The following is a 25,402-nucleotide window of genomic DNA, read 5'->3' on the forward strand; positions in this document are numbered from 1 at the left end:
AGCCAACTTTCATAAGCAGGCTGAGGTTAGACCTTTATGGTCTGTTGAAAACCTGGCCAAAGTATGACACTATAATGAAATAGACATGCATGCTTCTAATGCATACATGATTTACTCATGATAACGGATATATAAATTACACCATTCCAGTTTTTAGCTCCTTGAACTTGTTCAAATCATTTCATACGCCTAAGATAACATCTAATAAATCCAATAATGCTAAATGATGTGGTTGTCAGTATCTAAAAATTTAGTTCTAGGAGTTCTAGTCAAAATTTTTTGATTATTCTCCACTACATAAGGAAATATAAGGAACCTGGGTGTATATTGTAATCTGATCTACCCTTCAGATTATCAGAATGATAAAACAGTCTTGCAAGTTCTTACAGCCAGTTATATAATAACAACATAATATACTGGAATCTAGAAAGTTGCAGGTTGTCAGCTAAAGCATTAGTACAGCAGCAAAGGAGGTTATTTTACCCCATTCTTCCGCTCTAAACATTATCATATCTTGCTAATAAGCACTTTGATTGTTTGTGAAAATTAGGGTGACATTTCCACCCAGCTGTTTGCGTTGCGATTAACGGTGTTGGATTTGACAATCTTGTGCTTTGCTTATTCATTCAGCTGGCTAACCCATCTTAATCACATAGCTTGCCTTGCATAGCCAGCGTTACGTAAAATGCATTCTCCAGGAACATATGTCTACTTAAGTCATCATATGACATCTGCAGCATATGTTTATGTATTCAAAATGAGTGTATTACTATGCTAACGTCTGTAAGAGAAATTGAACTTATAGGCGTTAGCTTGTTAGCATGAGAACAGCTAACAGAGCAGTAGACGCCAGCGAGCTAAGCTAATCCACTACACTGAAATTATTCACTAACATTACAACGTATGCTGTGTGCCTAGATTGAATTATCACATTGATAGAGCCTCAAGTCAAATAGCTGACTGTCTTGTGAGTGCAGGACTATATAGCACAGGTAGCCCGTCGCATTAGCCCGGCTGTAGAGCTGGTTGCCAGGCTGTGATCAACTCCCTCCGCCACTCACTTTACATGAGTCAGCTCAGCTGCTGATATTTCAAATTAAAATCATGCACCCAAACAAAACATCTGCCCAATGTACAAGGCATGCATTTGACACAAATGCTGCTACAAAAACAGAAATGCAAGTTCAGAAGATTAAACATAACGTCACATTTGAAATGGTTTGAACCTGTCTGCTGTTGTGGTAATAAAGAACTGAAAAGGTGAGGCTGGAGCTTACCATAAACTGCCAAAGGCCTATTCAGTGAATGAACGAAAGTGGCTTTCATGGTGATTAATGATCCTTCGGCACCTGCGTGTGACAGTGCATGATAGAAAAGACTCGTAATCGCTGTGTTGAGAATCTGGTAAGGCTGAATAATTGAGAGTTGGGAGTGAGGAGAGCAGTGCTCAATCCCTCTTGCCTCAGCTGCTGTGAAATAAGCAGCAGGCTCAGTGTTCAGTCCCTCCCTATCATTCATTACCCGCTGCACAGAACAACAGCGCTCATAGCCCTGAGCGACTATACATATCAACACTATACCTGTCCTTTAGAATACACGTATATTCTGTAATATATACATAATATGCTAGCGGCGTCATTTTGAAATGTTTTGAGACGCAATATTGTCACACATGCAAAAGTCACACTACAGTGAACAGTGTTATTTTACTTTTATAGTATTTATATTTTGAATTATCTTTTATTTTTACATTTTTAGATTATATTTGTATTTAAGTTTAAGTATCAGTTGCTTTTTCATTTCTATTCATTTTTTTTAAAGTATTTCTATATAGATTTAACTTATTTTTATTCCATTAAACATATTTCACTTAGTTGCCAAGGCAGCATTTCTACTTTAAGTTTAATTTGTTTTTTTAAGTTTAAGTTTTTCATCTAGGCTATTTTTGTGTTAAGTTCAAAATACATAGGCTAAATTATACTGGATACATTTAACCGCTAAACCTAAACAAACACACATGGGTCACTGGATATTTACACAGTTTGATAAGGAAACCAGTCGAACATTATTTAAAGAAAAAAACATAACATTTTTGTTATCATCTATTTAACACAATAATTCGACATTTCAATTCGATTTTATTAAAAAAATGTAATTTAAAAAAGCAATTAAGTTTTCATTTTTAGTGGGACAACATTTTACAGAATGAATAAAACAAAAATAATGGTTTAAAAGAAGGGTGACTCAATATGAACACATAGATAAACATTCTCCAGAAATATCTGAGTACACACAGCAGTGCGCGTGCACGCCCACGCAGTCTAATAAAAGATGGATAATGTGGTTGTGAGACGAAGGAGAAAGTCATTTAAAATAAGATAATGAAGCTTAATTTATACGAATTAATTACCGTGAGTTTTAAACTGACATGAGTCATGAATTGGCACACGTTTGTTCTTTAATCGCAATAAAGCATTTGATCATCCATAACCTGTCCAAACATTATAAGGGACAAGTAGCCAAACACCAGTGAGTCACTGCCCTCAGAGTTACCTAACAACAAACATTATGAGACCTTTCAACTTAAATTAGTACTTTTCATGGACTACATGTATGTGGGTTCCAGAGTAAATAAGAGGTAAACGCTGCCCCCTGTAGGACTAAAAGAATAATGCAAAAACAATTTTTTTCGTGCTGCTTTGTGGTATGCTTTATAGAGAAGTGGAGAGAAGTGAAACCACAATTTTTGTTGCAAAAGAATGTCTTGTGTTGACATCTGTGGACACTGTACTTTATTACTTTGTAAACGCATTCTCTCTGAGTTGAAAATGACACACTTGCCTCCTATTGTTCTGCCTTTCCTTCTGAAACCATATGCAAATTGTTATCAGAAGGGTCAACAGCTGCAACATATGAATGAAAAGTTCTGTTACTCAGAAGAAGAAAAACAAGTCAAATTAGCATGACAGTGTCATTTAAGGATCATGGTCAGTGGTTTAGCTTTACAGTTGCACTTACACAACCGGGTTATGTGTCCTTTCTGTATGATAGCATGTGACAATGACAGATACATTGGGGGAAAACCCACATAAAAACAATGCAAAAACGTTTTTATCAAGAGAAATAGAAAATAAAGAAATAATGTGTACCCTACAGCATGCATGCATTTGAATTTATCAGAATGTAGCAGTTTAAAAGGATGCTTTGAAAGAAGGAATGTCTTCAAAGTATGAAAGAATGAATGCAATGTAACACAGAGTAATAGAGCAATTATAACAATATAAGTGCTAACATAATGCTAAAGCTTAAATACATTACTTACCAGTACCAATGGATGCAATCTAGCAAAGTGATCAGAGGCACATGGTTATGGAATTACCTCCTTTAAGAGTAAACAGCTTCCCCCAACAGTTCACGGAGAATCAACATCCCTTTCCAGTAGTTCCAATAGTGTAGTCAACTGTTTAAAAGAGTCTGCATTCTGATAGGTCCATGAGTACATGCTGGAAGGGGCATCATTCCAGTACTTCCAGTACAATCTGTACTTATTAAATACAATATAAAATCAAACACTCATTCCTCTAAAACCTTACAGCAGACAGCAATGGAAAAAAAAAAGAATAAAAGTGAATCTGAAACAGGGATATTCAATAAATTAGCAGGGTTTAATCAAATAAGCTTGTTTCACTTGCAGACCTGGTAAACAAATAGCCAGAGGTGGACATGTTCAATCAAAACATGTTCAGTGTAAACACTGCCTGAACAAATTACAGCTGATCAAGTAATATAAAGAAAGGAAGCATCATGATTTTAAATACACCTAATACATAACATTAAATCAAAACATAACATCATAACATCTTGCTTTATGATTTTACAACGTACAACTAGATCTGTTTTACATTTATACTAGACAAAAAGAAAAAGGTACAAAAAAAATTTGTTTTGTGGCACCATTTAATTTTTTTTGAACTTAACAGCTGTAATATGTACACACACACACCGATCAGGCATAACATTATGAGCACTGACAGGTGAAGTGAATAACACTGATTATCTCTTCATCACGGCACCTGTTAGTGGGTGGGATATATTAGGCAGCAAGTAAACATTTTGTCCTCAAAGTTGATGTGTTAGAAACAGGAAAAATGGGCAAGCGTAAGGATTTGAGTGAGTTTGACAAGGGCCAAATTGTGATGGCTAGACGATTGGATCAGAGCATCTCCAAAACTGCAGCTCTTGTGGGGTGTTCCCGGTCTGCAGTGGTCAGTATCTGTCAAAAGTGGTCCAAGGAAGGAACAGTGGTGAACTGGCGACAGGGTCATGGTCGGCCAAGGCTCATTGATGCACGTGGGGAGTGAAGGCTGGCCCGTGTGGTTCGATCCAACAGACGAGCTACTGTAGCTCAAAATGCACAGGAAGTTAATGCTGGTTCTGATAGAAAGGTGTCAGAATACACAGTGCATCACAGTTTGTTGCATATGGGGCTGCATAGCTGCAGACCAGTCAGGGTGTCCATGCTGACCCCTGTCCACCGCCGAAAGCACCAACAGTGGACACGTGAGCATCAGAACTGGACCACGGAGCAACGGAAGAAGGTGGCCTGGTCTGATGAATCACGTTTTCTTTTACATCACATGGATGGCCGGGTGCATATGCGTTGCTTACCTGGGCACATGGCACCAGGATGCACTATGGGAAGAAGGCAAGCCGGCGGAGGCAGTGTGATGCTTTGGGAAATGTTCTGCTGGGAAACCTTGAGTCCTTCCATCCATGTGAGTGTTACTTTGACATGTACCACCTACCTAAGCATTGTTGCAGACCATGTACACCCTTTAATGGAAACGGTATTCCCTGGTGGCTGTGGCTTCTTTCACCACAAAGCAAAAATGGTTCAGGAATGGTTTGAGGAGCACAACAACAAGTTTGAGGTGTTGACTTGGCCTCCAAATTCCCTAGATCTCAATCCAGTCGAGCATCTGTGGGATGTGCTGAACAAACAAGTCCGATCCATAGAGGCCCCACCTAGCAACTTACAGGATTTAAAGGATCTACTGTTAACGTCTTGGTGCCAGATACCACAGCACACCTTCAGGGGTCTTAGTGGAGTCCATGCCTCAAGGAGTCAGGACTGTTTTGGCAGCAAAAGGGGGACCAACACAATATTAGGAAGGTGGTCATATGTTATGCCTGATCGGTGTATATATTATTGCTGTAAAGTTGAAAGAAAAAAAATTAAATGGTGCCACAAAACTAATTTTTTACATTTTTCTTTTTGTCTAGTATAAATATATTATTGGGCCATCTCAAGTGATTACAGTACCTTTATGAATAGATATATTAAAAAAAACTTGGTATAAACCATAGCGGCTGTCAAATTTGGGGATACATTGAAGTTCAGGATGGTCCTAGGTCCTTGGAATAAAAACTAATCTCTAATGCATATTTTAAAATAACACACACAAACAAACTGTCGGTTTTGCAATACCAATACATAAATAAGAGGTCATCACTAAAAATTAGGGAAATTAAAAATAGTCAGGCAACCAACTTTACAATTTTCGGAGCACTTGATGGAATTATTAAAAACATTAATTAATATATTACTTCAGTTGAGATTGTTAGGATGACTGTCTACAACTTTAAACTGTTAACCATTTATAACCAACACAGACCCAATTGTTTTATATTTAATGTATGTAGCTCTCTCTGACTGACCATACCTGCTTTTATTCAGTCTCTTCATCATGTTTACCTCGCCCGTGTTTATATAACGATGTGTGATCAGTGGGTGGTGGGTTATTAATGTGTCATCTCTGCTGGTCCAGATTGCTGCCTGTCAGCAGGTCTCCTCCACAGGATCTATTCAGCAACTCTTTCAGAGCTTCATTGACATCAGTATTAAACACGCTGCTAAAGCTACAGCTTGGGAAGGTGACCTGGAATGAACCAACCACTTCCTGTACCCACTGCAGCTCGGCACAGAGCTCCTTCTGAAGGGCCTCAAAACGTGTCTGCCTCTCCTTATATCGCTCGCTCACTCGGCTAACGCTGGCATCCACGCTCCTCATGTCTTCGTGAACGCCCCGCCTCTGGGCTTCGACTTTACGAAACTCATAACGAAGCTGGGACAACTCGTGTCTGATGCTTTCACTTTCTTCTTTGTACCACATCTCCTTCTCATTGTAGATGGACACTAGCGCATCAATGTCTTCCTGCAAGGAGTCGTGAGCCGACGCCAGCTGGCAGAAAGTGCCCTCCATTGCTGACACATCCTCCTCCACCTGTGCGAAGCGTTCAAAGTTGATGTAGGTGTTATTAGGTGGCATGCTAGAGTGGGACTTGATGGTGTACTCTTTGAGACGCTTCGTCTTCAGCTGCCTACGCTCTCTCTTCCTCTCTGGTGCTTTACTGCGCTCGTCCTTATGCTCATTAGACTGCCAATAGACAATAGGGGTTAAGATTGAGAGAGATATTTAAAGACTAAGAGAGAGAGAAAGCATAAAACAGAGGGAATATCAAGATGCACGGTACTGTAAAGGCCCATTCACACTAAGAATGATACCTACAATGGTAACTATATTTGCAACCACACCAACACATGATAACATCTGCTGCTTTAAATGCTTGAGCTTTTTAAAGTAGTATGGATTCTGATTGGCTTATTGTTATAGTTGTGGTGTGTATGATGTGAACTGTTACTTTAAATTTAGGACAATTTTTAAAACTAAATCTTTATTGTTATTTTCATCTTTATAGTTATTGTCCTTGGTGTGAACGGGCCTTAAAGGGTTAGTTCACCCAAAAATGAAAATCCTGTCATTAATTACTCACCCTCATGTCGTTCCACACCCGTAAGACCTTCGTTCATCTTCGGAACCCAAATTAAAATATTTTTGATGAAATCCGAGAGCTGTCTGACTCCTCAATAAACAGCAATTTAACAACCACTTACAAGGTCCAGAAAGGTACTAAAGACATTGTTAAAATGGTCGACGTGACAGTGGTTCACTCTTAATTTTATGAAGCGACTAGAATACTATTTGTGCGCAAAAACAAAACAAAAATCAGGGTTCAGCGTCAGAACGCCCACTCATTATTGGCCGGTTCCCGCGTCAGCATCGCATGCATGCGTTGTGCTGCTCACGTGAACAGCTTCAGCCAATAATGATCCGGCGTTCTGATATAGAACCTGGAAGCGCTGGACGTAAACAACGCAGCAGAATGAAACAGTAAAGAAGATATTGTTGAATAAAGTCGTTATTTTTGTTTTGTTTTTGTGCACAAAAAGTATTCTCGTCGCTTCATAACATTAAGGTTGAACCACTGCAGTCACGTCGACTGATTTAACAATGTTTTTAGTACCTTTCTGGACCTTGAAAGTGGTTGTTAAATTGCTGTCTATTGAGGAGTTATACAGCTATCGAATTCCATCGAAAATATCTTAATTTGTGTTCCGAAGTTGAACTAAGATCTTTCGACAGAATTTTCATTTTTGGGTGAACTAACCCTTTAAATGCCTTTCAGGTTTACAATCTCAAGCTGATAACATACCTTGATCCAGGGGTGGTTCAAGGCATCTTGAATTGTGAGTCTCTTTCTGAAATACATAATTGAGATGGTAATTTTTGCCATATTACTTGAAACAGGCATCGTATTTTCACAAACACAAAGCTCACACTCAAATATACATGACCTCAGATGATCTCAACTCACTTACTTGGTGTCCTTTTCCAGCAGTTGTCGTATAAAATTCTTGGCAAGCTCACTGGTGTGGCCAAAGAATTCATCATCAAACTCATAGTTCATGGCCGAGATATTTCCCAGGGTGTCTTGCTTCGTTTCTCCTAGGAAAGGAGATGCTCCGCTCAACCTGCATTTAGAAAGCGTATTAGCAGAACATTGCTAAAATCACACATTATTATATTTCTAGGCTTTATAAAAAATGTTCGTGTACTTACAGAATATATGTAATGACGCCAACACTCCTATAAAAGTAAAGCACTTAATTATTCAAAATTTAAAAAAAACTATATTAAATTATTGAGATATTTTCATTACTATACATTAAAAATTGATCTTACCACATATCTGCTTCCAGTCCCAGTGGTTCATAATTCACAATTTCTGGGGCTGAAAATAGTAAAAAGGACATGTAGTATAAAAGAGTAATAAATCAATTTTTTTTTTTTCACACATGATCGGTGTGTGTTAGGGGTCGTTCACACAGAACGTTTTTTGCATTCCACTGTGCTGCTTTTCCATTGTTTTTCTATGTGAACATGAGCTAGACGGACATGTTTCATGTCTTCTGTCTTTTCCAGCATCTCACACATTACATTGCATTCTGAAAATGCAGAACTCAAGATCATTCCATTACCCTGCGTCTCATATTTTTTAACACAAAAACGTTTTCTGCGTGAATGGCCCCTTAATATGCATGGTTAAGGCTGCAGGCTTTAGGGTTCAGAAAGAACAAATATCATACCAACAAACTCTGGTGTTCCAAAGATGTTTTTAAATTCAACCCCTTCAGCAATCTTGTGGGCCAAGCCAAAATCAATGAGTTTGATCCGGGGAAGTGGGGCGTTCTTATCCAGAAGCATGATGTTTTCAGGCTGCGAACCGGAAAATAAATTACACACACAGGAGCACACCCACTCATATGCACACAAAGACACACTGTTCTTCTGACAGAGAATTCTTCAGCATTCCACATCTGTCAGCGCAAATATGTTGTACTGTAATAATCTGGGCAGTGTTATGAGACCAGTGGGTGTACTGTACCTTCAGGTCAAAATGAGCGATATTCCTCATGTGTAAATAGTGAACGCCCTCTAGAATCTGTTTAATAAACTGTGTGGCTTCCTCCTCACTTAAAGACTCTTTCTGTGCCAGAAAGTCGAAAAGCTCTCCTCCAGACACACTACAAAAATACATAATCTCTTCTCAATAAGGATAGGCAGGTGAACAATGAAAAAAAGCAGCTAAACATAAAAAACGATGCAAGCACAAACTCAAATAATAATAAAATAATTTGTATAAGCATTAATACCAGCTCTACTCACAGCTCCAAAATCAGCACCACATCTGTCTTGTTCTCAAACACATCATGTAGCATGACAATATTAGGATGGTGTATCTGCTGTAGGATGTTGACCTCTCGCTCAATCTCTTCTCGGAGCACACCTCGCCGGCTAGCATTACTCTGGCGCTTCTTTATGAACTTAGCTGCAAAATCCTGGCCTGAGCTCTTTTCACGACACTGCTTAACAATTGCAAACTGCCCACTGAAAAACACATGAACTGTTATAAAACCCGCAGACTGGCCACAATTTCAGATTATAATAAATATAAGTAAATAACCATATACAAAAGCATATATAAATCATTTCTAGTAAAGATTTACAGATTTCACAACAGTACTAAATTAAAACTTGATATAAGCAACACACCATAATGCATCCTTTGAGTGTCAAGGAAACATTGTGCTGGGATGAAAGTTTTGGGTGGGGCGATGACTCAATGTCCCCCTGATGAATAAGTACTAATACTTAAACTTATTAGTTCGCTTTTAAATAAACTTTTCCTGATAACTTACTCACCCCCATGTCATCCAAGATGTCCATGTCTTTCTTTCTTCAGTCGAAAAGAAATTAAAGTTTTTGATGAAAAAATCCAAACATTTTTCTCCATATAGTGGACTTCAATGGGCACCAAACAGTTGAAGGTCAAATTTAGTTTCACTGCAGCTTCAAAGCGTTCTACACAATCTCAGACGAGAAATAATGGTCTTATCTAGAGAAACAATTCCAGAATTCCAATAGAATTCCAGCAGTGTAGACACTGCTAAGTGTATTACTGCCCTCCACAGGTCAAAGTTTGAACTAACTGTTATATACTATTGAACTAGCATATTGCATATAAAAATTAGTTCTAAACTTTGACCTGTGGAGGGCAGTATTACACTTAGCAGTGTCTACACTGCTGGAATTCTAATAGAGAAGAAGAAGAGAGCTAGTTCAAGATGAGCATTTCTGGTTAAAATGTATAACATTTAATTTTTTATTTTTTTTTTAGAAAATGAGTGATTGTTTCTCTAGATAAGACCATTATTTCTCATCTGGGGTCGTGTAGAACAATTTGAAGCTGCAGTGAAACTGTAATTTTGACCTTCAACTGTTTGGTGCCCATTGAAGTCCACTATATGGAGAAAAATCCTGGAATGTTTTCATCAAAAACTTTAATTTCTTTTCAACTGAAGAAAGAAAGACATGGACATCTTGGATGACATGGGGGTGAGTAAATTATCAGGAAAAGTTTATTTAAAAGTGGACTAATCCTTTAATAGAATAGATACTAGAATCTAAAAAAATAAGTACTAGTATCATGAAAATAGATACAAGTACGTTTTAAGGATTAAATGTTAAAACGGCTTGCCATAGTCCCCCTGTAAATGGCGGTCACCGTGATTTTGCCAAGTAAGACATGTTCCTGGATCAACATATTTTGTTGATCCTGGAACAACTTTCCTATCCGAAAATTTAGTCCTAACCTTTTCCCAACCCCTAAACCTAACCCTACCCATAACTTATCCCTAAAATCAGAGGGAAATGATAGTTGAATAACACTGTTGTGGAAGCACTTAACCCAGGTTGTAAGCCTAAACTTGACACAAATGGTAAACTTGTCCCTCAAATCTGATTAGTTGATTGGAATGTTGTTCCAGGATCAACAAAGATGTTGGTCCAGGAACATGTTGTACTTGTTGAAATCACATTCACCATAGAGGGCACCTATGAATGCAACTGAACTGTCTAATGTGTATCATCATCACATATTGCAGCAATCAGCAAGTAAATCAATAAATCACCAAGTAAACAGCAAAAATTTTACCTTCCAAGTTCCTCTCCAATCTCATAGAAATTCTCAACCTGCTGCTGCTTGAACACAGCCATTGTGATCTTATTTGGAAGAAGAAAAAAAAATTCTTAGATTTACTGGATTCATAAGAAAAAGTACAATACAGGACAATATACATTACCTGTGTGTGTAAGTCAAAATTGTCATTTATTGGGTATACTGTACAATAAAGCTGATCATTGTGACCTAAATGTTTCATTCATGATGGAGGGATAAATTTAGATCTTACTCAAGTGTGCAAGATAAGGACGAGGCCTCAACTATATTTAGCCTAAATTTATCCAAGGAAAACGGCAGTCTAGAATGGAAAATTAAATTAATAAATAATAAAGAAAGAAAGAAAGAAATGGAAAAACTATATTATATTACTATATTATTTTAAATATATTTTGACAGTATTTTCTGACTTCTGGTGTACATTCTGGTGCTATTTCAGACGCTCATCTTAAAAAAGAAGCATTTTTATACCTGACAAACATGACATCTTTATCTACAAGCGGTCACTCTGTAAGTAGCCTAAGTCTAATCACAACACCAGATAATTACCATATCTCAAAAAGACGGTGTACTGCACTCCTTTGTTTTTAAGCTTTCGAAAATTAGTTACAAATAACCTAGTTAGTTGCACAAGCACGAGCAGACGTAACTGTAATAAAAATATGAATGAAATATTCCAGTTACCCGCACAGCGGTAAACTTTAAGGACTAATCCAAAGTGTCAAAATTACATGAGTTTAATATCAGTAGTAGCAGCACAAGATATTTAGTCTACCTGTCATCACCAACAAATATGTTCCGTTTTGAATCCTTTTCATGCGATACGCTTCTTTCATGGATCCGTGGAAAAGCGCACGAGTGAGTCCCTGCAGCAGCGTGTTCCTAAAAGTGGACACACCACCTGTTGAACTCATGGCCGTGAGCGTAAAAACGACAACACACTGACAGGCTTGTCCCATGACTAAAAGAAATAACCCAACAACCAACATAAAGCAATCTTCTGAATTATATCCACATTGTTACCTGCTCGCTAGTCGCTGACTGCGGTCAGTTTCAGTCAGAGTAATCAATGTTGTTCGTTGTCTCACTCCTCTCTTCTGTTGACTGCTGACATGTGCTAAATCTTATCATTTTTAACATGCCACAAATAGTTGTAAATGATGAAACACTTGCAAATACAGTTTCAAATACAATTCTTTCAAGTAAATATACAGTAATAATAAAAATCATGTCAAACTTTTAACTAAGATTTCTTTGAAGACTTTTATTTGGACAGTGAAACCACATATAGGCCTACATTTTTGACTCTAAGCTTAAGGCCCATCAAAAATATTCAGATTAATTCAAACATTTAAAATTATGTTCATCATAGTAGAGGTGTACTTAAGTCATTGCTAAAGTCATGGGGCCTAATATTGAAATATCTTTGAAACCAATGGCCAAGATATATCTATAAAAAAAAAAAAAAAAAAAGTAGTTTAAAAAAAAATGTGCGCATCACATTGTCTTTATGCTTTGAGGCCAATAATCAATGTCATCAAAATATGCATATGACATATGGCATAGAGCATATTCACTTATGTATTAAGTCTATAAAAAGTTGCAGAGGTTGGCCTAGTTCCTGATCTAATCTAGATTTTTAATCTTTGATATTTATAAGGACTGCAACTCTGGCGGAAGAACAGTCCAAAGATAGTGCAATGAAATCACACCAGTAAGTTGTTATTGACTACGGGCAGATAAACTCAAACAATAGAACCTTTTACACTTGTAAGATCACACATTTACGTATGAGGAAACTAGGCAAATGAAGTGTGCCAGTCTTCCTGTCGCAATGAATGAGTGATGAGTATTTGAAAATGGAAAGTAGGGTTTATTGGATGTGTGCAGCGCATTTGTGAGAAGCTCACAATGGAGCAAATAGAGGCAGCTATGCACCAGAAGATGAAGATACCTGAGGGATTAAATGAGAAGCAGATGGAAAGAATGGAGGGAGATCTCACCACGGACAGCGGACAGACGGAGCCCATCCTTAAGTGGTTTGTGGAGACTCAGGCTGTGCTTATCCTGTGTGATGGAAGTTTTCCACCCTGGTTCCAGGGCTTCATCTCCAGGCAGTAAGAACTAATGAGAGATCAGTAACAGTTTGGTAACTGTTTTACCATGAGCTGTAAAACCATCTGAACATGTCTATATACGGGTACAAGTGACTGAGATGCAAATGTGTATGATTGTGAATTGAGGCAGTTGCACTGTTGCTGTTTTCAGTGAAGCCGAAGATCAGCTCAGAGACAAGAATGTTGGCTGCTTCCTTATCAGACTCAGCGAAAAAGCCAGTGGATATATTCTTTCATACAAGTAAGAATAAAAATTTCTCTGTAACACTTTACCTTAAGATCTCATTTGCTAACATTTTTAATGCATTAGCTAACATGAACTGAGAATGAACAATATCATATTTTTTTTCAACATTTATTAAGCTAGTGTGTTTTGAGTTGTTTAATTTCTCTAATGCTTTATGCTCACAGAGGACAGGATCGTTGTCGCCACTTTGTCATAAATCAAACCAAAACTGGCCTGTTCGTCATTTCTGGTGATTCCACCACTCATAACAGTCTCGCAGAGCTGATCGATCACTATAAAACCACACCTATCCAGCCTTTTGGAGAGTACCTGACTTCATACAACACAGAGATGGATTCTGTAAGAGAGAGTCAAACATTTTTTGCATTCTTTTTAAAGGTGCACTCAGCAATTATTCCTAAATTACCTATAAAGAAATGAATACTTTTAAAAACTGTTTAAAATCATGTTGATGAAAATTATTTGACATGCAGCCCCAGCAATACAATCTTGGTAATCTCTTGTTATTGGACAGTTTTCCTTGTGAAAAAATGAAATTATTGCTAAATAAAGCATTTCTATAAAGGCATCAGAATAGAAATTGTTTGCTTTGCTATAGCGTCAAGGTGTTGGGCAGCATAAACAAAAAAATACCAAGTGCACCTTTAAATACATAAAAACAAAAAGAATACTAGCATGTTAAAGGGTTAATTCACCCAAAAATGAAAATTATCCCATGATTTACTCACCTTCAAGCCATCCTAGGTGTATATGACTATCTTCTTTCAGACGAACACAATCAGAGATATATTTAAAAATATCCTTAGTCCTCCAAGGTTTATAATGGTTGTGAATGGGGGGGGGGGGCGTTTTGAAGACAAAAATAATGCATCCATCCATAAAAAAAAGTAATCCATACGACTCCAGTGAGTTGATAAAGGCCTTCTGAAGTGAACCGATGTGTTTTTGTAAGAAAAATATTTATATTTAAAACTTTATAAATTCAAATAACTAGCTTCCGGTGGATGACCGTACGCCGAATGTGCAAGTCGTTTTGGGCGGAAGAGCAACCTTTTACATGGATGAACGCGGAGGCGCAGAGGAGAGAGCATAACAAATCACCGGAATTAGAAGTCTAAAATGAGAAATTGTAAAGAGAAATGTAGATTTCGATAAGAGGAGCTTAAATTTGTTGCACAGCCCTATTTGTTTAAACCGCGAGAGGCGTCTAAGCTTACAATACTCCTATATCCTGCGTCATAGGCTACATCGCGTCAGAGGATTACTCATTTGGCGCAAGTTGACTTGCGCATTCGGCGTACGGTCGTCCGCCGGAAGCTAGTTATTTGAATGTATAAAGTTTTATATATAGATATTTTTCTTACAAAAAGGAATCGCTTCGCTTCAGAAGGCCTTTATTAACCCCTGGAGTCGTATGTATTATTTTTTTTATGGATGGATGCATTATTTTTTACTTCAAAACGCGGCCCCCCATTCACAACCATTATAAACCTTGGAGGACTTTTATAATATTTCTCTGTAAGAAGATAGTCATATACACCTAGGATGGCTTGAAGGTGAGGAAATCATGAGATAATTTTTGGGTGAACTATCCCTTTAAGAAATGTTTTACTATGCATGTACTTTTGTGTTTCTTCTAGGACGCCACAAATGAGCTTTATGATGTGGTTAAAAATAAGCCCTGGGTTAATTCAGGAGTGAGCGTTAAGGCTCTAAGAAGTTTCTGGGAACAAACTAACGATTTCCCGCACAGCACGCCTCCTGTTCTGTCTTCTACAAGTGGCCGGAAACTCACAATCTCCACGTCTATTGACAGGAACAGCCTGTCACAGGTAACCATGCCAACTGCTTTCTTGGTTACAATCTCTTCTACAGTCTTCTAGGGTGCACAATTTTTTTATTTTTTTATTTTTTACAAAATTTGAAATTCATGTTTTACTGTATGACTTAAATCATTAGGGTACAAAAATTCCACCTGTGCCAAAGAAAAATGCACCACTTCGGAATTCCTTAAGCGCTGGTTTTCCTGGTAAAAATCCTTCACATGAACAACACAGCTTTTCAGAATCAAGAACATCTGGAAGTTCGGGTGGAGACGAGAGAGTAAACGACAGGAGAAGTGATATCATGGATACCAAGGGCAACAACCCTCAGTTAAAGTGGCCTCTCCACCATGACAACAATCAGTCTCTAACCTCTAACTCTTGTGATCTTACGCCCTCCATCCCTCAACAACCCCTTTTAGCTCCACCCATAACAGCCACCTGCTCTTACGCTGTCCTTGACCTTAAAAAAATCCATACTGGAGCTGGCCAAGTGCCACAAACTGACCAAGTAGCCCTACAGCCCAATCCACTTTACCAGGCCTCGTCCGTGGTGTACTCGGGGGAGAAGGACCAGCCCGGGCTAGTGTATGACAACCGTGCAAAGCCCATCGACAACATGCTTTTAGCAGAAAACCTCTATCAAGACATCGAACAATGTGACAATAATACCTATGAACACATGCCAGAAAGCAACACCTATGAGGACATTCGAGTGACAGACAGCAATACGTATGCAAGTTTGGATGAGATTCAGCCACACACACAGAACATCATGGGGAAGAAGGTGAGACTTGACATATTTACAAACAAATATACATCATTTCTGCATTGATTTATGTTGTGTAAAAAAAAAAAAAAATGCTGAAACTCTTGTTTTTAACAGAATCATAAGTGGTGGAAACTTCGTTTGGAGAACAAGAAGTAATAGTCATCGTAGTATTTGAAGGAAGGTGAATGGAAAAGCTTGTTTTGCTACACCTAAGTTATAAAGTCATAATTTTCATGTTGGTGTGTGCAGTATATACATAACTTCAGTACAGTATGGCTTCCACTGTAACAAAAGGATAAAAATTGTTAATGCAAATACAATGGTACAACAAGATTGTTAAGATAAAACATATTTTGAAAATGTATTTGAATACCTGCTCTGATTATATCTATAGTTAGTATTGCATTTCAAGCTGTTTTCTGTTATTCCAGGACTTTATCTTTCTATTCACTGGTAGATTATGTGCACACAGCCTGTCAACTTTAAACCTGGATTAGGTTTTCTGTAAACCCAGTCCAGAAACTCCATGCTTTGTATGATACAATAATCTTTGTCTGCACATTTGAACCCATAACACTGCACAGCGTAACTCAATAAAGCATGGGGATAATATACAGTAAGTGCTCTGTATGAGGTTAGTATTGAGTAGATTGACTGCATTGTGCTTGTCTCCTTTTAAAGTGACGTGCTCCTCCATTTTATATTCATATATGGAATAAGCTGTAAAAGTAGAAGCAGTATAGAATACAGACCTATTCAAAACCATGCCCTTCTGTCATTCCTATTTTGTGCCCTCCATTATACTCAATCCACTGCAATTTGGTTAAAGCTTGACTTATAGCTGACTTATTGGATGGTGATACACTCATATCTTTGAGCCACTGGGCCATTTCCACTTGGTTTGGACTCTAAATACTGATCTACTTATAACCTCATGATGGATTGGTCAGCTGCAAAACAGCTGCTATTTAATAAAGTACGCTTGTGTTATTTTAGCTAGAAAATCAAGTTAGCAAAGAAAAAAATGATCTGCCTGGGGCTTCACTGACTGTAATTGATTAATGTTTCATGTTTAAAGAGAATTAATGATTAATTTCATGATAATTATATATGCTTATATTTTTAAATTGTAGTTACATGATGAAAATAATGTGCCTCAAAGATCATGTCCTCAAAGTCAAGAAGTGAGAGCTTCTCATCTCTCTATAAGCCTGCCAACTTTATTACCCTCTGGGCAACCAGTCTTCGCTTGACTGAGGATGGAGAACATGTACGCAGATCATTCAAGATAGAAACAAAACAATCACTCCTTTAGAAAGTGATTAAGACGGTTAAAGGCAAATTTTACCTTCAGCTTACGGGTTATGTGTGGACCGTAGAGGTACAAAATTAGCCATTAAAATGGAGGAAATCAAATTTCCTTTATTTCAAGGTCTGAACTAAGGAGATCGACAAATGGTGATGTGTACAATTATCTCAACTTAATACAGAACTTTGAGGATGATAAATAAGAAAATCCTGCTAGTAAAAAAGTGCAATCCTGTAAAAAGAGAATCATTACAGAAATTACCAGGTGACCTGAATCTGGTTACACACACCAACCTGTTTCTTAACCAGTAAAACTATGAGTATGCTGTATTTTAAAAATCATTAGGCTATCTGGTATTCTTCAAATTGTTCATCTTCAGAAGTTAATTGGTTGTCGCCAGACAAGCACATACCAGAGGTTCTAATCTGCTGCTATCGCTTTTTTTTTAACATTCAGGGTAGATAAAATGCAAACATGTTCAAAGCACTGACGCAATTCAAGTTTTGTTTATACTTATCAGTCCCACTGTGGCTCAGTACAGTCTCTTCCAGCAGGCGGTGACATTGCACAACCACAATACCACAACCACACAGTATTGTTTACAAACCTTTCTGAAATGTTCCAGTATCCTTGTTTATGTGGCGGTTCAAAACGCGTTCACATATTCACAAAAGTTTATGTGATTCGTATTCATAATTTTTTTTTTTTTTTACATTTATGATTACGAATCAAGTAAACTAAATGGTCCATTCCCTTGTTCCAATTAAGATTTATACAAATGTTTTATTAAGTTCTATTTTTTTTTACTCATTTAAAATTCTTAATTCATAAGATTAATAATAGCCTATGTAAGGATTATTCAATTCAATTTGATAGAATTTTACTATACTAATGAAATTTGTAAATCACAAAAAATAAAAGGGCTTTTTTTGAGTGCACATAAGAAAAAGATCACTTAATTGTGACATTAAGTGTAAGTCATCACACATAATGTCGAAATTATTAGGTAGGCTGTTAGGAAATAATTGTTATATTTCAAGTAGGGGGAGAGTGGGGTAAGATGAGCCAGTGGGTAAGTTGACCCACCCCCTGTATCTTGGCAACCATACCCTTTTATTGCCACGTGACCATATATTTTGGAACTACCCATTATTTCTGCCAGACTGTGAAAAGGAGAAGCACATGGGAGAAGTGGAAGGCACCAGTTTACTTTAAAAACAGTTTTTGGCTTGTCAAAGTAAAATTTTTGCATAACAGATGTAATGGCTGTTACATCAAAACAAATTTGTCCAGGTCTAAAAATATTTATGAATCATACTGGTGATTTAGCAATGTATAAAACCATGCAAATCATTTGGCTAAATATTATCCTGAATTGGTAAGCTAGCTTGTTTTTCCCAAAATGGCAGCTATGGGGCAAAGTGAGCCAAATGCTTTGGGGTAAAATGAGCCAGTGTTTACCCCACCATAAGGCACTGAATTTAAAGTGTAAGTTAAATCTCTGAAGTTATTTTATTATTATTTATTTATTTGTTTGAGTTTATTTGATAGGAACAGTGTATAAGTCCACCAAATCCTTCTCTGATATGAACCCAGAGGATGTTTCATCATATATATCTTTCCACCAGTAGTCCCTAATGGCCTAACATGGTCAACATTGCAGAAAAACTACCAGACCAAGAACATTTTGTCTAAAATATTTATTAGTTTCAGTAACATTTATTCATTATAATTCAGTTTTTATTTAATTTTACTCAAATTCTCTGTTTAGTCTGTTACAACTTTGGTGTTCAACATATTGTTTCAGAAATGCGAACAATTAAAGATATTGAAATTTCAACTTCATTTGGTTGGTTTTATGTTGTTTAAGGTAGCTTTAAGTTTTAAGTTTAAATTAGTTTCAAAAGAGGTTATCTTCAAAATTTCACATGGGTTTGATTCAGTTTACACCCTACTGACTCGGCTCAACTTACCCCTAACCTGGGGCAAATTGAGCCACAGGAGAACTTTTTTATAAGAAGCCATATTTTTAAAGCCCTTTGTCATTGAAATATTCCGATAATTTAAAATGATAGGAAACATCCTGAAATTACTTTCATTGTACTTCTGCCTCATTTTCCCTTATAGTGAGGACCACATAAGTAAAAAATGGCTCATCTTACCCCACTCTCCCCTATAAACTGTGAAATAAAAAGTAATTTTTACTTTTTTAATTTTTACTTTTTACCTTTAAGTCAATTTTGACTGCCATAATGATGCACTTTTATGTCATAATTATCTTTTTCTCATAATTTCTACTTTTTATCTCATAAGTAGGCTATGACTTAGTATATTTTGACTTTTTATGTCTTTTTTTTTTTTTTTTGTCCATCCATCAATTCTCCAAACCGCTTATCCTCCGCAGGGTCGTCATTATGTCAAGTCATCATTATGATTTACAAAAGCACGACTTTTCTTATGTGGGGGAAATGGACTTCCACACTTACCTTTTGTCTCCCTCTTGACGTTTATGGCTTCGCGATGGCGTCACGACAGACACGCCCAGCCTCTTCCTCACTGCTGTGTGCAGAAAAGTCGGAAACAAGTTCAACCGCATCTTTTATGTACCGTTAGCCGAATACCGTTACTCTGCTACCGAGCCAAAGCAAGGTAGCCAGACAGGAGAAACAAGAAACATGGCAAAAACGTACGACTATCTGTTCAAATTGCTGCTAATCGGAGACAGCGGAGTGGGCAAGACGTGTCTGCTGTTTCGATTCAGTGAGGACGCGTTTAACACCACCTTCATCTCCACTATAGGTCAGTTAAACACTATGACTATTTGATTTGTGTGTATACATTACATGAATGTTAGCTGTGTAGTCATGTGGGAGGAGAAAGAAGAATAGAGAATGTATAGATACATGGAGGTTTACATACATACATGTGCCTGTCTGTCTGCTGGAGTGACAGGAAGAGGCCGTGAATGTGACAGCCTTTTTACTGAGCTATTTTCCGACATGTTTTATTAGCGTTTAAAATGACAAACAACCGATTTTCTATACTGATATGTCAGGATAACTTGGCATATACTACTTTTATCTGTAATTTGAATAAAACGTTACGGTATGCTGTGTTTATAGAGCTAGCATGATGGCAGCCTCATTAGCTGTTCGCTAGCAGTGTGGGCTGGACTGCACTTTCGTTTCTGTGGTTAGAGACACGTTTAGGTGTTTAGATTCACATTTCACCACTAAGCAAGAGTTCAAGGGGGTCAGAGTAAGCACTTTATTTGGATAAGATTAAAAAGCGGGTTTGTGTGCAGTCACAAGTGGCTTATCTCATTTATGTCTGATTGCTTACAACAAGTTCTCACTTGCACTTTAACCTTAAAGTTGGCATAAAAATGATTTTTTTTTCTTTTTTTTTCTAAATTCATGTTATAGATCCCATTGTGAACAATTCATCTGTGCATGTTCCATTTAAAAAATGTCTTGACCTCATAATATTTAATCAGAATGTCATAACTGGACCTTCCTGTGAAATGACAGACTTCATCAATCATTAATTTTGCTTAAACTTAGCCCCTGCAGACTTGTGTTCATCTACCTCCACTATTAAATGCAATGCCCACATCTCAAAATTCAATCAGCATCCGATGAATTGAACCAAGACCCTGTCCTACATATTTTCTTTTTTGATAAACTGTTTCAATCAGATGTACGTCACAATACAGGAAGATGTGTCACTACTTCCGTTTTAACACTATTATTACCTTGAAGCAGTGAACTGTTTAAGTCAGCGGACCTATAGTGTTATTTCGGGATATGAAACCCTCAAAATGAGAGTGTGCACATACACGTCACAAGTAATTGTACAAACTGTCTGAAATAATTGTACAAACATACATGTACTAGGTCACCAGGCTTATTGTTTGTGAACATGCTACTTGTTGTGATATTTTTGACACCACTTTAGGAAGGCTTGTCTCTACCATGGACCAATATGTCATTTCCTGTACGAAACCTGTGCGAGAGTTCCTTGACCTTTTGTCATTGTTATGCCACAGACTTCCCCTATTGCCATGGACAATACTGCTGTGTCACATCCCGTCCCATGTCCTGTCCGAGCTTTCACTGGTGGCAGGATTGTATGCCTCAATACACACTGCCAAGTTTTCTCATAATTGCCTTAAGCAGAGGATCACACTATGTTGCTACTGAATGCAACAGGTTTACATGCATTTAGTTGGTCAGGCGTATGTTAAATCATTCTGACCTTTCTACATATTCCATCTCCATGGTTACGCAATGAAAACATGTTAATGGGACGATTCCCTTTTCAGTGGAAAGAGTTGTGATGTGTTCTGAGATGAGTCAGTTTCACAACGTGTCATCATAGGACTTTTTTCTATATATATATATATATATATATATATATATATATATATATATTATTTTCCCTAATATTAGGTATTGAGATCCAGTATTTCACATCACTTATTTCTAAACATTATTATTGCAGGAATTGACTTCAAAATCAGAACAATTGAGCTGGATGGGAAGAAGATCAAGCTTCAGATCTGGTGAGAGCCTGCATTATACAGTATAAAGCAGAGATGCCCAAACCTGTGGAAAGATTCAAAAAGGGGAAAACATGCCATTTAAGCAGATATTCATTTCTAAATTATCTTTTTGCTTTATCATTTTTGTATTATTGTTTGCATTGAAATGTAGAGAATATACGTAAATTTGAATAATACAATTTTAATATAATATTGTTGGAAATTATGAAACATTTCATTTTGGCCCTCAGCCCTCAATCAAGTTGATTTTTGGCCCTTCATAGTAAAACGTTTGGCCAAGACTGGTATATAAAGTATCATTGTACATACAATGTTTAAAATGTGTGTTTTAAATTTGCCACAAAGGGATACAGCCGGACAGGAAAGGTTTAGAACCATCACCACTGCATATTATAGAGGAGCAATGGTAAGATATAATGTCTTATTCTTTAAATAAATAATGGCGGATATGCTTCTGCATATGGTTACTATACATACGCATGTTTTTTTTTTGTTTTTTTTTCCTGTCACTTTCACAGGGAATTATGCTGGTGTACGATATCACAAATGAGAAATCATTTGACAACATCAGGAACTGGATCAGGAACATTGAGGAGGTTAGAAACATACCTAATGCTAGAGAAAATATGCATGAAGTTTTTGTTTCATTTTGTGAGTCTGTCATATGGGTTCACTTCTGTCTGTTTTATCAGCATGCATCATCGGATGTGGAACGGATGATATTGGGTAATAAATGTGATATGAATGATAAGAGACAAGTTTCAAAAGAAAGAGGGGAAAAGGTATGTATAATTAAAAATAATGACTTTTAAATGACTGGGATTACTGAAAATCTATTTTATAAAACAAATCTTGGTCTAAGAAACTCTTTGAACAAGCTGATATGTAAAACGCTGATGTGTTTATTTAAACAGTTCCTTTTTTTTTGCTACAGCTAGCTATTGATTATGGAATAAAGTTCTTGGAAACCAGTGCAAAATCTAGCACAAATGTTGAAGAGGTGGGGGAAATTTTCTTTTTTGGAAAGTATTAAGTAATGTTGAACCAATTTAATTAATTGTAGTGAGCAAAATTTGCATATTTTACAAGGTATTATTATACAATCTGATCTTTTCATATCTCTGTTTTCTTCAATGCTAGTCCTTTGTCACTCTTGCTAGGGACATCATGACCAGACTAAACAGAAAAATGGTGAGAATGCTTATATTTATAATCTTATCTAAAAAAAAAAAAAAACAATTGATAAGCTTAGCACTACTCACAGACTCAAACACATAAGTGCATTAATATTATTGAAATGTTTACAATATATGTATCGTCTTTGTGTCAATTCAAGTTAAGAAAAAAAATGTTTAAATGTGGCTTTATCTCTGACATGAATGCTGAATGGATTCTTGTTTGCTTGCATCTTTGTGTTTAGAATGAGAATAACCCTTCGGGTGGAGGAGGAGCAGTGAAAATCACAGAGAGTCGATCCAAGAAGCCAAGCTTCTTCCGCTGCACTCTGCTCTAACCCAGCAACTCCTGCAGCCTCAGTGTGTGAATGACTTCATTTCTCTAAGTGTGTTTGAGCTCAGTGTGTGTGTGTTTATGCAAGAGTTTACAGTATCACTGGACTTTCAGCTGTTAGCTGCTGCTGAGAGCTCTGGACTTTAGTCTTTCATGTAAGGCCTGAAGAGAGTATGCTAGATAAAAGACTCATCCAAAACATTCCTTTTAAACCAAAATATCCATCAACCTACCCCCTTAAAGATTAGTTCACCCAAAAATGAAAATTACCCCAAGCTTTACTCACTCTCAAGCCATCCTAGGTGTATATGACTTTCTTCTTTCTGATGAACATAATCGCAGATATTTTAATAAATATCCTGATGCATCTGAGCTTAATTATGGCAGTGAATGGGATCAACAAGTATGAACTGAAGAATGTGCTTCCATCCACATCCATCCATCATAAACGTACTCCACACGGCTCCCGGAGGTTAATAAAGGCCTTCTGAAGTGAAGCGATGCGTTTGTGTAAAAAAAAAAAAAAAATCCATATTTAACAAGTTATGAATTAAAATATCTATCTTCCGCCAGACTGCCTTACATATTCAACTTACAGAAAAAACAACTGGCTTCGCGTCAGTTACACTTTTTCATAAGTTGAATAGGAAAGGCATAGGACGTAGCTTAAGCTTTTTGAACTGCAAGAGTTGTACACTTTCTTCGTACGCTGAATACGGAAGGCGGTCTGGCAGAAGCTAGATATTTTACTTCATAACTTTTTAAATAATTAAATTTGTTAAATTGTTAAATATGGATTTTTTTTTACACAAACGCATTGCTTTAGTTCAGAAGGCCTTTATTAACCCCCCGAAGCCTTGTAGAGTATGTTTATGATGGATGGAAGTGGATGGAAGCACTTTTTTCAGCTCATACTAGTGACCCCTGTTCACTGCCATTATAAAGCTTGGATGCGTCAGGATATTTATTAATTTTTCTCCGATTGTGTTCATCAGAAAGAAGAAAGTCATATATACCTAGGGTGACTTGAGGGTGAGTAAAGCTTGGGCTAATTTTCATTTGAAATTTAGTGTAGCCTGATTGGAAATTTGAGAACATTTTTGTTTTTGTTTTTCCCCTTTACAATGTCAATAATTAATTAAACATAGTCAATTTATAGATATATTGATTTTAAAGTGCTTTGTTAAAGCACATTTTAATGAAGGAAAGTATATGAAGAGATTACAGAATTATCAAACTCCTGCTATGATGCAGTTACTGGCAATAAAGACTGGACCTAAAGTAGCAACTGAAGAACCTGATGGTTTGACAGCTATATATTGGTCAAACTGAAGGACATGCAATATATATATATATATATATATATATATATATATATATATATATATATATTTTTTGTTGTTGTTGTTTAAATGTTATGTTTTGGTATATTTAAATTAACCCATTTTATAAACTTGTGTTTAGTTACTGTTCCAAAGCCGCAAAAAACTGTGGAATATAAAGCAGCGTTCCACAAGTTGTAGTCTTCCCCCTTTCCCTAACTTTACGTTATTAGCCTTAATTCTGAGACCAAAGTAAAAAGAAATCAAAACTGATTAGTATACAGTCAAAATTTCTCTTTCTTTTTCTTTCTTTTTTTGGTTGTAATCTCTCATATATTATATATTGAGCATGAAAAGAGAGACAAAGGAATGAAGAGAAAGGGCTAGGACACTTTTACTAATGCTTGTTGAAGCAGCAGCCAGCTAGGCCCTGTATATTAGTATATACAGTATTACATTTACTAATGGTATTATATTTTTATACGCAAGCATCTTTTACTCACCACGACATATAAATCATGTTAACCTGTGCTTATGTGAGATTTATTTGTTAATACTTATTTTTTAAACTCATTTAAATGTCGTCACAGTATTCTGTACGTTGTCTTTTTTAATTCCCTCTTTTATAAGACTCGTATGAGTGTGAAGTCATGTAGTGTTTACAATACCACTGCAACAATATCTTTTTTAAGTCATGCACTGTTATCTGTGTGTGTGGGTCTCTCGTAGAGCCTCCTCACTTCATAAACCACTTAATGTCATGCTTGTGAAGGCAACCACTCAAAAAAAGTGCAAGATTGTACTAGCTTGATTGTGTCC

At 36.8% G+C, this 25,402-nt stretch overlaps 4 protein-coding genes across 12 annotated transcripts in view; 2 read left to right on the forward strand and 2 right to left on the reverse strand.

Annotated features, from left to right (window-relative positions):
• Window positions 1-1,517, reverse strand: part of herc1 (HECT and RLD domain containing E3 ubiquitin protein ligase family member 1) — a 53,815-nt gene extending 52,298 nt beyond the window's left edge. For all 5 annotated transcript variants that reach the window (XM_048184257.1, XM_048184256.1, XM_048184255.1 and 2 more), the window contains exon 1: window positions 1,278-1,517. The gene's annotated coding sequence lies outside the window, so the exon portion shown is untranslated. The remainder of the gene's footprint in view (window positions 1-1,277) is intronic.
• A 1,323-nt stretch (window positions 1,518-2,840) lies between these two features.
• On the reverse strand, window positions 2,841-13,046 carry dapk2a (death-associated protein kinase 2a). 4 transcript variants are annotated; one of them, XR_007184109.1, is made up of 14 exons: window positions 12,924-13,046; window positions 11,944-12,043; window positions 11,696-11,802; window positions 10,897-10,964; window positions 9,069-9,290; window positions 8,788-8,926; window positions 8,489-8,618; window positions 8,085-8,133; window positions 7,962-7,988; window positions 7,721-7,873; window positions 7,555-7,600; window positions 5,724-6,437; window positions 3,323-3,539; window positions 2,841-2,903 (listed from the first exon to the last, which is right to left on the reverse strand). XR_007184109.1 is itself a non-coding variant. In XM_048184259.1 (12 exons), exons 4-12 carry the CDS (start codon window positions 10,956-10,958, stop codon window positions 5,811-5,813), a joined length of 1,455 nt encoding a protein of 484 aa, XP_048040216.1. In that variant the 5' UTR covers window positions 10,959-10,964; window positions 11,696-11,802; window positions 11,944-12,043; window positions 12,924-13,046; the 3' UTR covers window positions 5,219-5,810. The 4 variants fall into 4 exon arrangements, 2 of the variants coding, with proteins under 2 accessions (XP_048040216.1, XP_048040217.1); XR_007184110.1 differs by lacking the exons at window positions 2,841-2,903; window positions 3,323-3,539 and adding an exon at window positions 4,528-5,212; XM_048184259.1 differs by lacking the exons at window positions 2,841-2,903; window positions 3,323-3,539 and having other exon boundaries at window positions 5,219-6,437.
• Window positions 12,723-16,626, forward strand: sh2d7 (SH2 domain containing 7). Its single transcript, XM_048184261.1, has 6 exons — window positions 12,723-13,037; window positions 13,189-13,278; window positions 13,449-13,623; window positions 14,925-15,116; window positions 15,244-15,894; window positions 15,994-16,626. The coding sequence occupies exons 1-6, from the start codon at window positions 12,832-12,834 to the stop codon at window positions 16,033-16,035; spliced, it is 1,356 nt and encodes a 451-aa protein (XP_048040218.1). The 5' UTR covers window positions 12,723-12,831; the 3' UTR covers window positions 16,036-16,626.
• A 3,228-nt stretch (window positions 16,627-19,854) lies between these two features.
• rab8b (RAB8B, member RAS oncogene family) lies at window positions 19,855-23,637 on the forward strand. Of its 2 annotated transcripts, none has more exons than XM_048184266.1 (8): window positions 19,855-19,987; window positions 21,692-21,752; window positions 22,098-22,158; window positions 22,271-22,348; window positions 22,445-22,534; window positions 22,687-22,752; window positions 22,913-22,943; window positions 23,173-23,637. In XM_048184266.1, the coding sequence occupies exons 1-8, from the start codon at window positions 19,864-19,866 to the stop codon at window positions 23,175-23,177; spliced, it is 516 nt and encodes a 171-aa protein (XP_048040223.1). In that variant the 5' UTR covers window positions 19,855-19,863; the 3' UTR covers window positions 23,178-23,637. The 2 variants fall into 2 exon arrangements, with proteins under 2 accessions (XP_048040223.1, XP_048040222.1); XM_048184265.1 differs by having other exon boundaries at window positions 22,893-22,943; window positions 23,173-23,634.
• The last annotated feature ends 1,765 nt before the right edge of the window (window positions 23,638-25,402 follow it).

The sequence above is a fragment of the Megalobrama amblycephala genome, linkage group LG3 (assembly GCF_018812025.1).
Source record: "Megalobrama amblycephala isolate DHTTF-2021 linkage group LG3, ASM1881202v1, whole genome shotgun sequence".
Lineage (NCBI taxonomy): Eukaryota > Metazoa > Chordata > Actinopteri > Cypriniformes > Xenocyprididae > Megalobrama > Megalobrama amblycephala.

Excerpts from the sequence above, each read along its gene's own strand:
- dapk2a (XM_048184259.1), bottom strand. The coding sequence starts at position 10,958 with ATGGCTGTGTTCAAGCAGCAGCAGGTTGAGAATTTCTATGAGATTGGA. Across the intron at positions 8,927-9,068 it reads GTGGTGCTGATTTTGGAGCT|TGTGTCTGGAGGAGAGCTTT; the intron begins GTGAGTAGAGCT and ends GTATTTTTGTAG. Across the intron at positions 6,438-7,554 it reads TGAACCACCCCTGGATCAAG|TCTAATGAGCATAAGGACGA; the intron begins GTATGTTATCAG and ends GTCTATTGGCAG.
- sh2d7 (XM_048184261.1), top strand. The coding sequence starts at position 12,832 with ATGGAGCAAATAGAGGCAGCTATGCACCAGAAGATGAAGATACCTGAG. Across the intron at positions 13,624-14,924 it reads ACAACACAGAGATGGATTCT|GACGCCACAAATGAGCTTTA; the intron begins GTAAGAGAGAGT and ends TGTTTCTTCTAG. Across the intron at positions 15,117-15,243 it reads ACAGGAACAGCCTGTCACAG|GGTACAAAAATTCCACCTGT; the intron begins GTAACCATGCCA and ends TTAAATCATTAG.
- rab8b (XM_048184265.1), top strand. The coding sequence starts at position 19,864 with ATGGCAAAAACGTACGACTATCTGTTCAAATTGCTGCTAATCGGAGAC. Across the intron at positions 21,753-22,097 it reads AAGATCAAGCTTCAGATCTG|GGATACAGCCGGACAGGAAA; the intron begins GTGAGAGCCTGC and ends TTTGCCACAAAG. Across the intron at positions 22,535-22,686 it reads CAAAAGAAAGAGGGGAAAAG|CTAGCTATTGATTATGGAAT; the intron begins GTATGTATAATT and ends TTTTTGCTACAG.